Source organism: Nansenia antarctica, assembly GCF_963989245.1.
Source record: "Nansenia antarctica genome assembly, chromosome: 19".
In the NCBI taxonomy this organism is placed as follows: Eukaryota; Metazoa; Chordata; class Actinopteri; order Argentiniformes; family Microstomatidae; genus Nansenia; species Nansenia antarctica.
In genome coordinates, this window is record NC_137692.1 from 2,216,184 (window position 1) to 2,231,183 (window position 15,000).

General features: G+C 42.2%; 1 protein-coding gene across 1 annotated transcript in view; it reads right to left on the bottom strand.

Annotated features, from left to right (window-relative positions):
• ralyl (RALY RNA binding protein like) overlaps positions 1 to 15,000 on the bottom strand; it is a gene marked incomplete at both ends in the record, with an annotated part of 76,047 nt that overhangs the window by 6,966 nt on the left and 54,081 nt on the right. The window contains 3 exons of the mRNA XM_080549118.1: positions 4,868 to 5,055; positions 6,874 to 6,921; positions 10,189 to 10,264. Of these exons, the coding sequence (XP_080405244.1) occupies positions 4,868 to 5,055; positions 6,874 to 6,921; positions 10,189 to 10,264 (312 nt within the window). The remainder of the gene's footprint in view (positions 1 to 4,867; positions 5,056 to 6,873; positions 6,922 to 10,188; positions 10,265 to 15,000) is intronic.

Here is a 15,000-nt window from a genome sequence, read left to right on the forward strand (position 1 = left end):
GGGTTTGAGAAAGGCGCCATATAAAACCAAGCTATTATTATTATTATTATTATTATTATTATTATTATTATTATTATTATCCACAAGAACACAATTATATTTGTAATCATGTTTTGAAGTGTTTGTTTACAATTGCATTGTTGTAAAACTGTTCTGATGGGGTAAGACACCTGGGGCCCTTATGAGTTATATTCTTCAAGAATCAATGGCTTTATATCATTAATTTAAAAGTCCCAAAATGTATGTACCAATCCCAAAATGCCTGTTTAACTTGGTATAACAAATGTGATGATCGATAGCTCAACATAGTTGCTGCATTTAATGGCTGAATGGAATGTTACAAGATGGTACTATTAGATGCTGTCGTGTTTTCTACATCAACCAGGAGCATCGTGTCAGGACAAGTGCTTTTAAAACCCCAATGATGTCCCGGGTCAGTTTGACCCGAACAGTACCAAAGGGTCCAAAAAGTGAACATCACACAAGTAGCTAGAACCAAGTAGATTTAAGAAGTTGCAGTACATATACTGTATGAGCTAAAAACCTATTCCTTAACCTATGACTGCTGAAAATGTGCCATCTATTGGAAGGGAGACAATACAAGTAAAAAAACAAACCATGAAAACAGTATGTAACACCTAGCAAAATCCAGTCAGTGTCAGAAAAGGGATGCTTCAGTGGCTGGGAAATGATTTCATCCGTTTATTCTATCAGCCAAAGAAACAACAATCTCAGGAAAACCAGAGACTCAGAGAGAAGCTTCTGGATGGTTAGTGGCTGATAGATCGGCACACAAAATATGTTACTATGACAACGTAGGTTCATCCAATCAAACTATCCCATTTGGGATAAACTAAACATAGTTTATTGCGAGCTTTCGGTCATAGACCTTCTTCAGGCATAAAGCAGACAAGTGAATGCCGTGGTATAAAGGGTTCAAAACCACTAACCACGGCATTCACTTGCTTGCTTTATGCCTGAAGAAGGTCTATGACTGAAAGCTCTCAATAAATGTTTTCTTGCACGGTGTTTGAAGAAGATCCACCATTGAAGCTGTAATCACGGTGTCATCATCTGAATGGCACAAGTGTTTGAGTGTGCGTATGCTGTTATTTTGCACTCTACTGATACTCTTCAGTTCCAGCACCTGGTATTTTCACTATTTTGATCTTTTGCAAGTAAAACAGATTTTCCTGTTTTAGATCTTGTTGTTTTCTTGTAAAGCCTAGTAGACCAGTAGCTGTTGAACAGGAGTGTAGGAACATAACCACAGAGAATACAGATCACCCAAACGCAATCTCACTTCACAAATGAACACTAGCACAGCTGTGAGGGGTCACGGTGACCTGTGAGTAAAAAAAAAGTTCTATCTTTGCACTCGATCAAATTTCAGGACCCTCCTTTCATGACTTTTCCTAGATATGTGCGTCCTACCACCCAGTATCCTTACATTTTCAAAATCACTTCAAGATAAGCTAGTATAAAGCTGTTTTGCAGTTCTTCTGTGTAGGAGGGCAGGCTAAAAAAAGAAGCGCCCCCTAGTGATCTCTGTGTGTAAATAGCAGATTTACATTCTAAAAAGGGGGTTAGGCACGGCTGTTCTAGTGTTTAAACAGCTTCAGCGCATCAGACACACGTACGTTTATATAAATAACATGCAACTCCATGCCTCGTCGGACAGAGGTGTTTGTCTATGCATTGGTTCCTTCCAGACAGAATTGGTTTGTTCAGTGTGTGTGTGGTGTATCATTTCCCTGTGGAAGCGATGCCCAGGTGATGTGTGCGTGGTAATCTAAGAAAAGAGCCTCCTGTTGTGTTCTGAAGTGGAAGAGAAAAAGAAAATGCACGCACGCATGCACACACACACACACACACACAGACACAGACACACGCACACGCACACTCTCTCTGATTAGTTAGTTCAACATCAGTTTTGTTTGCTTTGGGCAGCTTTACTATAGCTGCCCTTTGATGATAGTTGACTAGTGCAGTTTCTAATTCATCGAGGGGCTTCAGGTCCCGTTGTTGCTTTGTGTTACAAGTCACATGACCCTCTGATAAGACGAACCCCAGACACACACACAGACTAATTCAACATAATTTCTAACCCAACAGCACACCCTTTGATAAGCTCTGTGTTTGAAGAGAAAAAAACAGCATAGTCCTTTGCGGTGGACGGACGGATCGAATTCTCTAACTCCACGATGACCACATAAAAAGAGCCTGTTCTCGGAGATAGCACGGGTCTCTTTTGAGTCGCTGCAAGACGAAGATTAAAGCAGACAATGAGAGAGTCGAGGCCGGGCACTGCTGAAGTGATTTCAGACACTGAATAGCTCCGGCTGGATCTGAGTGTTAGGAGAAAAAGAAACACTAGCTAGGCCCTGAGAGCATTAGCGTGACATTTCTACGACGGCAGAAAGCGGGAGGGCTAATGTCAAAACAGGCCGTATCGTCGCAACACATGATTCAATCAGATTCGTGATTGCAGCCAGATTGCAGGTGGAAACTAATTTCAAAAACCTCTTCAAGCACCGCCGCCCGCCCCCTCTCATAGAAGACGTACAATGAGGTTTTTCCACATGAAGAGTGTTGAGAGTGTGTTATTATGGTCTGTTTGGCCAAACACACCACTTTACTAGCATCATCAAAACGGGTCCCTTAGTGTCATATGCAGAGCGTATCTTTCTTGAATTCCAGAACAGCTTTTATATTCATATTATCCTTGTATATGTTTTTATCCTGTTGTGAAGCACTTTGACCTGCATTTCTTGTATGAAAGGTGCTATATAAATAAAGCTTTACTTACTTACTTACTTACTTACAGAGGGCGAAGAGTCGATATTATACGGTATGCTGAGAATATACTGTAGGTAGGTATGTGTGCAATCCATACAATCCAATATAGGTGCAACCCATTTATTTGGCCATAAAAAGTACAGATAGGATCTGAATTGTTGCTATGCATGCCCTACATACGACCCCTACAAACGACCCACATTGGTTGGCGAATCAAACCATAAGTCAACTCGCAATCCGTCTCTGTCAAACAGCAATTTCTCAGGATATTGTTTGGAGCGAACCAAGTCCACAATCATACATGCATGCACACTGGGATGCCTGGCCTAGGAGAAGAAACACACATCTATCATTCTTGTCCCCCCCCCCCTACCCACCCCAAAAAAGAGGAAAATATGTTTGTATTTATTTTTCTCTTTTTCCGCAAGACCTCTGCACTAGAGCCCCCTGACAGACACGGCCAAGCTGTTCTCCCTGATAACACCGGCCCGGATAGTCCAGAACCACCCTCCCCGACCGCACACTGGGTCCAATTATACAGCCGATGGTTAAAGACCAGCGTTTAGGCAAACCGTGAGCTCAGAATGATACGGTTCTATCTCCGTTTAGGGTAGTTCAGAGATATTGGGCGTCAAAGTTTTTACATTCCATTATGTTTTGTGAGATGGAACCTTTGTATTTGATTATTTACTAACTCAAAAATGTCAACATTTTAAAAAATAACACCACACAGGCATTAATAAACACCTAATGGATCAGATTATGTAAAAAACTCAATTTGGACAAAAATTGAGATAGAACCTTATAATTCTAACGTCACGAAACAGAGCACATCACGGCCCGTGAGGACGCACCGAGCCGCCCAACAGCCCTTAATCACATCTAGACCACAGCGTTTATTATTCATCCGTTTTCTTCCTTGTAAAGTGTTTGTAGGGAGAATGTGTGTGAAGGAGAATGTGTGTGTAGGAGAATGTGTGTGAAGGAGAATGTGTGTGTAGGAGAATGTGTGTGAAGGAGAATGTGTGTGAAGGAGAATGTGTGTGAAGGAGAATGTGTGTGAAGGAGAATGTGTGTGAAGGAGAATGTGTGTGAAGGAGAATGTGTGTGAAGGAGAATGTGTGTGAAGGACAATGTGTGTGTAGGAGAATGTGTGTGTAGGAGAATGTGTGTGTAGGGAGAATGTTCGGATGATGTTGTTTTATGTTGACGTTCTGTGTCTCTGTCGCTTTCTCTCGTCCTCGGCTGAAGTTGTTTTGGCTTTTGGTGGCGGTGCAGAGAGCAGCAGAGAGGATTGGTGCCGCTGTTTGCCATCTCGAGAGCTTCTTTTGTTTGAATAATGAATCCCCTTGTTCCGTGGCTCATTTGGACGAGACCTGATGTTTATCTCTTGTGAAGCGGCTTTAGTGTAAGAGAAGAGGGATTTGTCTGGACTAATTTTCTCCAATATAGTGGTGACTACTTAGTTCTTAGTGATAGGGAGAGAGAGAGTAGGGACAAGCACAAGGGAAGAGTGCAATGTTCTCTAACAGTGCAATATGTTGACATTCTTGTGTTAAGTTTACATACACTGTATGTCAGTTACTAGTTCATATGTTTATATGTTTATAAAAGTACATAGTTACATGCTAACTCCCCCCTGTCTATATACCCCCCTGTGAATAGGCCATATAGTGTATATAAGTATATAAGTTTACATAACAGATACATTCTCAGATTCCTACCGATTACTTATCCCCCTATTTATATCCCCCCTATTTATGTCTACTTATGTCTCATTCTTGTTTTTTATTATCTTAGGACAGTGTTTTATTATCTTAGGACTGTGTTTTATTATCTTAGGACTGTGTTTTATTATCTTAGGATGGTGTTTTATTATCTTAGGACGGTGTTTTATTATCTTAGGACTGTGTTTTATTATCTTAGGATGGTGTTTTATTATCTTAGGACAGTGTTTTATTATCTTAGGACGGTGTTTTGATTGTTAGCACCTAGGGTTTGCGTTTCAATTTCGTTGTACCCGTACAATGACAACAAAGATCATTCCTTCAGTCTGGGGTGAACTTACATTTGAGACCAGAGGAGGAAGAGGAGGAAGAGGAGGTGGGGGGTCTGGAGGAGGAGGTGGAGGAGGAGGTGGTCTTGATGGGGAAGGAGGCCTTCGCGCGGCGGGTGGAGGGGGCCAGCACCCGGGAGCGTTTGAGGGGGATGACGGCCCTGGGCGGGGGGGCGACCCTGCCGTGGTAGTCGAACAGCCTGGAGGAGGAGAGAAGGACACCAGAGAGATGAGACATCACAACTCACTGTCTGTATAGTGTCGTGGATTTCATTGATTCTTAGTAGATTGAGTAGAACTCATAAAGCGCAGAGAGTTTAAATCAATTGGCTCAAATGAGGCCTTTTATTAAGCAGAGTTACATGAGGCCAGAGGGAAAATAACAGCGTCAGAAAGCCCCCTCCTGTGAGAGGGACACACATTTATAGAAGACTGCCTTATGAGGTCACTACTCTTGCTTAACCAATCATATGAATCTGCGCAACAAGTTATTGTGCAACAAGTTATTGGCACTGTCCACAGGCAGACTGAATTGTTAGATACGCCACAGTCATTGGCACATCTCTTACAGGAAAGGAAGGCCTTCCTTAGTGCTCCATTTCCCAGAGACAGACTTCTCAATTCTCAGCATATTTGATATAAAACTACAACAATATCTTGGAATCGATGACTTGATGAGATGTAACACATCCCATAATCTAGCTCCATGACATCCGTGGTAAGTCAACTATCTAATGCTGACCAATTGTATCAGTCTTATCCAATCTATCCATCTACTTCTTATTTCACAACCTATGACATAATGATGACCATGATTCTTTGGTCTCTCATTGTTCTTATCTCTTAAAAAATGGCATTCTCGTGCCGACTTTAAACAACCCAGACATTACGCATTAAGCATTAAACATAACGCTCTACCCTGCCCTGTCCCCCCCTGTCGTCTGTCTCCTTCCCTACTTGTGACGTTAGAATTATACGGTTCTATCTCAATTTTTGTCAAAATTGAGTTTTTTTTTACATAATCTTATCCATTAGGTGTTTATTAGTGCCTGTGTGGTGTTATTTTTAAAACGTTGACATTTTTGAGTTAGTAATTCATAAAATACAAAGGCTCCATCTCACAAAACATAATGGAATGTAAAAACGTTGACGCTCAATATCTCTGAACTGCCCTAAACGGAGATGGAACCTTATCATTCTAAGCTCACGTACTGTCTAAAGTCATCTGTAGCCTCCCCTCTCTTCCAACTGAACAATACCATCGAGAATACAACTCTAACATGTTCATTAACACGTTTATCGCCACATCCTCTCAAAAGAAGAGGGGATAAAGAAGAGGAAGCAGACATAAGTGGTAAATGTCAGCCGTGGGTGTCAGCCGTGGCTCACAGAGACAGTATATTTTGATCACGGGCTCTCAGACGGCCTGACATTTAGTAAATGCCTCCCCAGATAAACAGGCTGATCACCAGCGAAGGGATTTCAGAAACGCTGGAAACAGCGGCGTTAAGGCGGCGTTAAGGCGGCGTTAAGCTGATGGACGTGCTTGTCTCTTCCCTCTTCAGTCGACCTCACCTCTTATTTCCTTATTGCGTGACGTTAGAATTATAAGGTTCTATCTCCGTTTTTGTCCAAATTGAGTTTTTTACATAATCTGATCCATTAGGTGTTTATTAATGCCCGTGTGGTGTTATTTTAAAAAATGTTTACATTTTTTAGTTAGTAATTAATAAAATACAAAGGTTCCATCTCACAAAACATAATGGAATGTAAAAATGTTGACGCTCAATATCTCTGAACTACCCTTAAGGGAGATAGAACCTTATCATTCTAAGCTCACGATTTATTTATTTCACTTTCGCACAATGCAATGAAATGAATGTGAAGGTTGTTTGGTCACAATGATCACACTTCACAGCAAAATGCAGTGAACTTTGCTTTCAAACTTGCTTTGTGTATCTTAATGTAAAGGTCATCTTTCATTAAAAGGACAATGCGATAAATCAATTCACACATACCGGCTGTAGAAGTCATCTCTGTAATAGTCGTAGTCAAACTCGTAACCACTGGAAAAAAGGGAGAGAGAGAGAGAGGGGGAGATTGAGAGAGAGGGAGAGAGAGAGAGAGAGAGAGACAGAGAGAGAGAGAGGGAGAGAGAGAGACAGAGAGAGAGAGAGAGTGAGAGAGGGAGAGAGAGACAGAGGAGAGAGAGAGGGGGAGAGAGAGAGGGAGGGAGAGAGAGAGACAGAGAGAGAGAGACACACAGAGAGACAGAGAGAAAGAGACAGAGAGAGAGAAGGAGAGAGAGAGAGAGAGAGAGACACACAGAGAGAGACAGAGACAGAGAGAGAGAGAGAGTCTGTTTAGCATGTGTAGTGTGTCACCATAAGCTCTGAATATATAAGTGTAAATATCATATATTATGTCAGTGTGTATGCCTGAAGTTCACGTCGGTGCAGTAAACCTCCGCTAATCTGACATCTGGAGGCCACAGACTGACAGGGCTCCTTACAACACGCACGCACGCACGCACGCACGCACGCACGCACGCACACACACACACACACACACACACACACACACACACACACACACACACACACACACACACACACACACACACACACACACACACACACACAGTTGAACGAATTCCAGCTACATTCTAGGAGGGAACAACAACAGGAGGAGGTGTGTTTTTACAGCCATTTTAATTAGGACTCATGAAAGGCAATTTCCATTTAGAGCAGAGCTGTGTTGGTTCTGGCTCTCCTGTTTGGCTGTTCTAATTACCATGTTACATCACAGGTGTTCTGAGCGCTGGTATTAAAATGCAAATGAAGTTTTAATGAATTTGTGAACTCAAAAAGCAAAAGTGCAAAATAATAAATAAGCAAACAAAGAGGCATAATGGAACAAGGCCAATAACTAGGAATGAATGACTACTAGACTACTAGAATATACTGTCAGGGTGGTAACTAGGAATGAATGACTACTAGACTACTAGAATATACTGTCAGGGTGGTAACTAGGAATGAATGACTACTAGAACATACTGTGTCAGGGTGGTAACTAGGAATGAATGACTACTAGAACATACTGTATCAGGGTGGTAACTAGGAATGAATGGGACTCTCCTGTAGTTCTGTTTTATGTGATATTTCTATGTCCTGTAGTTCTGTTTTATGTGATATCTCTATGTCCTGTAGTTCTGTTTTATGTGATATTTCTATGTCCTGTAGTTCTGTTTTATGTGATATCTCTATGTCCTGTAGTTCTGTTTTATGTGATATTTGTATGTCCTGTAGTTCTGTTTTATGTGATATTTCTATGTCCTGTAGTTCTGTTTTATGTGATATCTCTATGTCCTGTAGTTCTGTTTTATGTGATATTTCTATGTCCTGTAGTTCTGTTTTATGTGATATCTCTATGTCCTGTAGTTCTGTTTTATGTGATATCTCTATGTCCTGTAGTTCTGTTTTATGTGATATTTCTATGTCCTGTAGTTCTGTTTTATGTGATATCTCTATGTCCTGTAGTTCTGTTTTATGTGATATCTCTATGTCCTGTAGTTCTGTTTTATGTGATATTTATATGTCCTGTAGTTCTGTTTTATGTGATATCTCTATGTCCTGTAGTTCTGTTTTATGTGATATTTCTATGTCCTGTAGTTCTGTTTTATGTGATATTTATATGTCCTGTAGTTCTGTTTTATGTGATATCTCTATGTCCTGTAGTTCTGTTTTATGTGATATCTCTATGTCCTGTAGTTCTGTTTTATGTGATATCTCTATGTCCTGTAGTTCTGTTTTATGTGATATCTCTATGTCCTGTAGTTCTGTTTTATGTGATATCTCTATGTCCTGTAGTTCTGTTTTATGTGATATTTCTATGTCCTGTAGTTCTGTTTTATGTGATATCTCTATGTCCTGTAGTTCTGTTTTATGTGATATCTCTATGTCCTGTAGTTCTGTTTTATGTGATATCTCTATGTCCTGTAGTTCTGTTTTATGTGATATTTCTATGTCCTGTAGTTCTGTTTTAAATAGTTTATAACATCTGAGGCCGTATTTCCCCTGTGGATTTACCTGCCCAGGGACTGCTGATGCAATCTAGCTACTCAGCTAATTCAGGGAGAGTCAATGACTGTCCACTGTCCCTTTTAAATAAACAAATAAATAAGAATACTATGAAGATACTGTGGTCAGGGTGGTAACCGCTGTCTCTACACATCTGTCACACCAGACGGTGGTAAACATAATACAGCGTCGGTGCGTTTGTGACCAAGGGACATGAGTATGAGAGGAGAACCGTTGTCATATTGGATACTGTCCTACCGAAGCCATCATTCATAACACCATCATCCTCCTGGCTCCTGGGGTTGTCATAATAAGGACCTAACACTGTTTATCTGCGGTGCACGAGGAGTTGGAACTACATAAAGAAACCAGATAGCGAATTTGTTCGAAGGTTCCAACTTCTGGGCCGTTGAGAGATGTGAGCAAATGCAACAGCAATATCTCAATTACTTAACACTTGATATGAAGATTATTTCCCCAAACAAATAAAGAGTAAAATATCACAGATCCTATCCGTAGAATCCTAAAATATGAACCATTACCGAACACTGACTTTGAGCACCAAAACAATAATCTCCTCCCCATGCAAATGGAATCTTTAGTCTAAGAGCTTAATCCAGAGCGATGGGTAGAAATAGAAAGAGAAAGAGAGAGGAGGGGGGGTGAGACAGGAGGAGTAGGAGAGAGGAGAGAGGAGAGAGAGAGAGAGAGAGAGAGAGAGAAAAAGAGAGAGAGAAAAAGAGAGAGAGAGAGAGAAAGAGAGAGTGAGAGAGAAAGAGAGAGAGGGAAAGAGAGAGAGAAAGAGAGAGAGAGAGAGGGAAAGAGAGAGAGAGAAAGAGAGAGAGGGAAAGAGAGAGAGAGACAGAAAAAAAGAGAGAGAGAGAGAGAGACAGACAGACACAGAGAGAGAAAGAGAGAGAGAGAGAGACAGAGAGAGAGAGAGATTGTTGTCTAGGCCTATATCATGCTTATTCGTATTGATTGTTGTTTAATATCCTGCTTATTCTATTATTGATTTCAATTGTGTATTTCTACTGCAATGCCAATGCCTATTTGAACCTGTACCCAAGAAATGTGCTTTTCCTTGTATCCGTACATCGATTCTGATTCTGAGAGAGAGTATATGAAATATTACTAATAAAATCACAATCATTCAAGCACCTATGAGTGATTGTAACTGTATATGACAGGCCTTATGTTTTTGCTTGTGGAGGCATGAGAGATAGGTAGGTATGTGAGGACAGCAGGGCTTACCTGTAGACAGCCGAGAGGGGTCGTTTTGACCCTGGCTTGGGTCTGTACGGTTTCGGCTCCCCGGCCATATTTATATCTGGGGGGAAAAAACAACGAAAAAAACAAGTTAAGATCTGCTTTTTCATTTACCCCAGAAGAGAGACACACACACACACACACACACACACACACACACACACACACACACACACACACACACACACACACACACACACACTCCATCTGAGGACCCAAGCCTGTCTCTATAAAGCCATTCCAGTATCTAATCCAATTTAACACTCCACTGCTGTGTAAATGAAAAGAAAAAAAAAGTCTGTTTTTTTTAAAAACACTTTCGGGCGAAGGGATGTACAATTTCCTGTGACAAGACAGCTCTCCGGAGTTATGGTTATTACAGCATAAGAAGCACCATGGACCCGGAGGAACTGAGAAGGGCCGCAGAACAAGCAAGGGTGTGATGGGTTATAATAATGACCAAAGATGTAGAAGCCTTAGACATGCATTCTAGGTGCACTACAGTTTGTGCATTGCTAACCCTTCACACTCATATGAGTATACCTGAATAAGACATGCACAACATAAATAGAATAGACAGTTAAATCAAGTTGTAACGCTGTGTGACACCACCAGCACACATCTGGGGGTGTCCAGAAATAATAGCCCGGGTGAGCCCCTCAACCAGGTCTCGGGGTGGTAAAAGGGTAGCCCCTCGGCCCCGAGCCTGGTGGAGTGGAGAGGAAAACAACTACCCATACGCCGAAGCACACATCTGCAAATCCTGAATAGAGCTCTCAGGTCTTTTGCTAGCATATCAGCCCAATAGAGCTCTCTGGTCTTCTGACGCTGGTTTTCTCTGTGTACCACATGTATAAAAGAAGAGATTTGGTGAGGCTGCATTCTCATTTTATGCTCCCAGATTGTGGAATGCACTGGCAGTTTACTTTAGGGATGCAACCTCAGCAAATATGTTCAAGACAAGACTAAAAACCCATCTTTTTAATATTGCCTTTAAATGACTAAATAATTCAATTAAGATTATACAAACTCATCCTTTTAATATTGCCTTTAAATGACAAAATAATTTAATTAAGATTATATAATGATCAAAGCACTTTGAGCTCCAACGTTTGCAGGAAAAGCACTATACAAATAAAGTTATTAATATTATTATTATTATTATTATAATTATTAAAGCCCACTTCTTGGAAAATAGACACTTTCACCTTGGTAGTGCAAAAAAATGTGACTGCCTCTTAATGCAGTCCTAACATTAAGAAGAAGAGCACTTTAAAACCAATAAATGTTTGTGTGAGCCCAAGGTTGGTCTGGTTGAATCCTCTTGTATCCCCCCCCAGGCTGATTAGTTTTATGATGAAGGTTAGAACGTGTCTGACTCTGAAATTCATGGATGGACAAGCTACCCATGTTAATTGATTAAATAAATTCTTGGTAAAAAGAAAAACATTAACATTAACTATTGGAGCTAATGTTCCATTCCTACATTCAGCCACAGCAAATGCCAATAAACACGTTTGGGGGCCGCTGCTGTGCGCTGGTGGGCAAACTGGTAGTAGTCGCTCTATGAGTAGAGGGCTGCAAGGGAGTGTTCCTGGATGCACAGTGTACAGGTTTGTTACCTTTGCCTGCTTGCGGCTCTGTCATCATGAGTCACATCTTTTTGAGTCACATCTTGTGAGAAATGTGCTATACAAATAAAACTTGATTTGATTTGATTCTTTCTCTTGAAACACCCAGAATGTGACCCAGAATCACACGGATGTTCGATCATTTCAGAATGTGAGGCTGACTGACGCACATCTTTTATATGTTATATTCGCTTTTATTACCTGAAAAATGATGATGCCGATACAGACATTCCTGTATAAGGCCGATATTCCTCCTATATACATTAACATCTGTTAGGCTCTGGCACGGTTTGCATAAGTGTGCACTCTCAGTCAGTCCTATCTACGCATGATGAGATAAGACTGAATAATGCATGTCAGCCATCAAGACATCCTTCTAACACCTGGGAACAGCCGAACCCCAGGAGTGGGAATAAGCTCAGCGGCGGGGTAAGCCTCCTCCCCCCCGCTCGCTCTCAGAGGAAACGGGATTAAAGCCCACGGGTGTTTGTACACCATCCGGTTAGACATGCTACAACACAGCTTTGTTTATTTAGAACGTGGCACAGGAAATGTTTAGTATGTGTCAATGTGTGTTTGTGTGTGTGTGTGTGTGTGTGTGAGTGTGTGTGTATGTGTGTGTGAGTGTGTGTGTGTATGTATGTGTGTGTGTGTGTGTGTATGTGTGTGTGTGTGTGTGTGTGTGTGTGTGAGAGTGTGAGTGTGTGTGTGTGTGTGTGTGTGTGTGAGTATGTGTGTGTGTGTGTGTGTGCTGCTGTTGGCAATGCGACGAGGACCAGATACAGCGCCGCGCTTATAAGCTTGTGACTAATAAACCGCAAAGATACTAATCCTGTTATCGAGGTTGAATATATTAAAACACACATCGTAGTATTGGTGCAACTTCACTACAACGACACAAGCTGTTTTTGATGGGATTATGACATCATAGATGGAAGTTTAGAACCTTACCAAAAGTCCGATATGCACTGTAGAAACAAAAACTGCTGTGTCTTGTCTCATGTCATTAACATGGAAAATAAATGAATAAAAATCACAAAATGTCCATCCAGGGTTAAAGTATTTCAGCCCCGCTCCAGTGCGCTCTACAGCTCTCCTACTCTACGCTACGCTACGCAGCACATGGGGCAGCGCCCTGACAGGCTGTCCGATCCGTCCTCGTTGGCTACACTTGGCAGGGCTCTTCCTGGTCGAGCTCCGTTTGACCCGCCTGTCAGGGTGAGGCTGGGTCAGGAGCTCCTCCACAGGAGCCGTGGGAGTCGTCAATACAACAGCGTAGTTAACACTAGAACAGTCATGAGGGGTCATTTTGACCCTGTGAGTAAAAATGTTTTTATATCTTTGCACTCGATCAAATCTCAGGACCCTCCTTTCATGACTTCTCCTAGATATGTGCGTTCTACCACCCAGTATCCTTACATCTTCAAAATCACATCAGGATAAGCTAGTATAAAGCTATTTTGCACTTTTTCTGTGTAGGAGGCAGGCTAATTTACAAGACGGACAACTAGTGGTCGTTGTGTGTAAGTAGCTGCTTGAGCATTGTAAAGAGGCGGCTCTTATAGTAGGGAAAAAAGGCACGGCTGTTCTAGTGTTAAGGTTGAGACAAGAGAGGAGCCTGCTGATACCTGCTCAGCAAGGAGAGCAAGGAGAGTAGTCTCAGTGGAGTGTCCAGCCTTGAAGCCGGAGTGGTGGGGGTCCAGGTGTTCCATCTTACGGAGATAGTCAGTCAGTTGTTTAGATGCAGCACGTTCGAGGGTTTTGGAAGGGAAGGAGAGAAGGGATACCGGTCTGTAGTTGTGGACAAAGGACGGGTCAAGGGTTGGTTTCTTGAGGAATTAATTAATTAATTAATTAATTGAGGAGAGGCTTGACTCTGGCTCTCCTGAAGGCAGCCGAGACAGATCTTGTGGATAAGACGGAGTTGATTACGGTGGTACGGTAAGGAAGGATGTCGGAGGAAATTAATTGGAGAAGAGGGGAGGGGATGGGATCGAGAAGGCAGGTGGTTGCCCGCTTCGATGTGATGTGAAGTGTGAGAATCTCATCAGGGGACGGAGTGAAGTACAGAGAGTCTGGAAGGGGTGCTAGCAGCGTTGGCAGGAGGAGGAGAAAAGGTCCTGCTAATGTCATCAACCTTTTTTTTCGAAGTAGGTGACAAAGTCATCGGCAGACAGGGAGGAAGGAGGAGGGAGGTGGAGGTGGGTTGAGGAGAATGGAGAATGTGGAGAACAGTTTCCTAGGATTAGAGGCAGAAGAATGTATTTTGGAATGATAGTAGGAAGCTTTAGCAGCTGATGCAGAGGAGGCGTAGTTGGAGAGGAGAGAGTGATAACGGTTTAGGTCATCAGGGAGGCCGGTTTTTCTCCATCTCCTCTCAGGCACTAAGTGGGAACGAGGCATTTACGACCCTGCGGTGTATATGCAGCCTAGCACGCTGCTCTCAGGTGGTTAGAAGAAGTATTTTTGATCAGATTTCCAAGGGCAAGGACTGCTGAAATCCAAGGGGTTAACTAATTGTAAAATCAATTATTCATCTTGTTTGCTATTCCTCCATCTGCTTGCTCATTCTCAGTGGAATCCTAACTGCAGGTCTACACGCGTGAGGGGAATCTTCCATTGACATCAATGCAATATTTATGGAAATGTGGGGGTTACGTGCGCAGATCTCCAGTTCCGTTTCCTCCCTTCCTTTGGTTCTGAAAGTAATAATGTAGCCGGAAAGGAAGGGGTGTTTTCAATCAAAATGTTCAGACTTTTCTTTTGAAACACGGAACTACGTTTCAACGTTGTCGAGAATCACAACCCAAACTCGCTAGTCAAACCAAAACACTGCAATGCATTGATTTGGTGAGTAATCCCCACTGCTACCTAGTTAACTAAAACACTACTTTACATTGTTAGCAGGCTCACAAAACAAGCTGTGCTAGTTGGGTGACTAGCGAGTGTGCCGACCTTCGGACCGATTGACCCGACCGTGTCACGAATGTTTTGAGTTACGTAAGCCCCCCCCGTCTAAAGTTAAGACTTGGCACACAGAGAGGGAGGGTTGCTGTCCACGGTGCTGAAATTGGAGCTCGTGGAGGGAAGTGTGTGTGTGTGTGTGTGTGTGGGGGGGGAAGGGGAGTTGGGGGATTGACTCTGACTTTTGGCTGCAGGGGAGAAA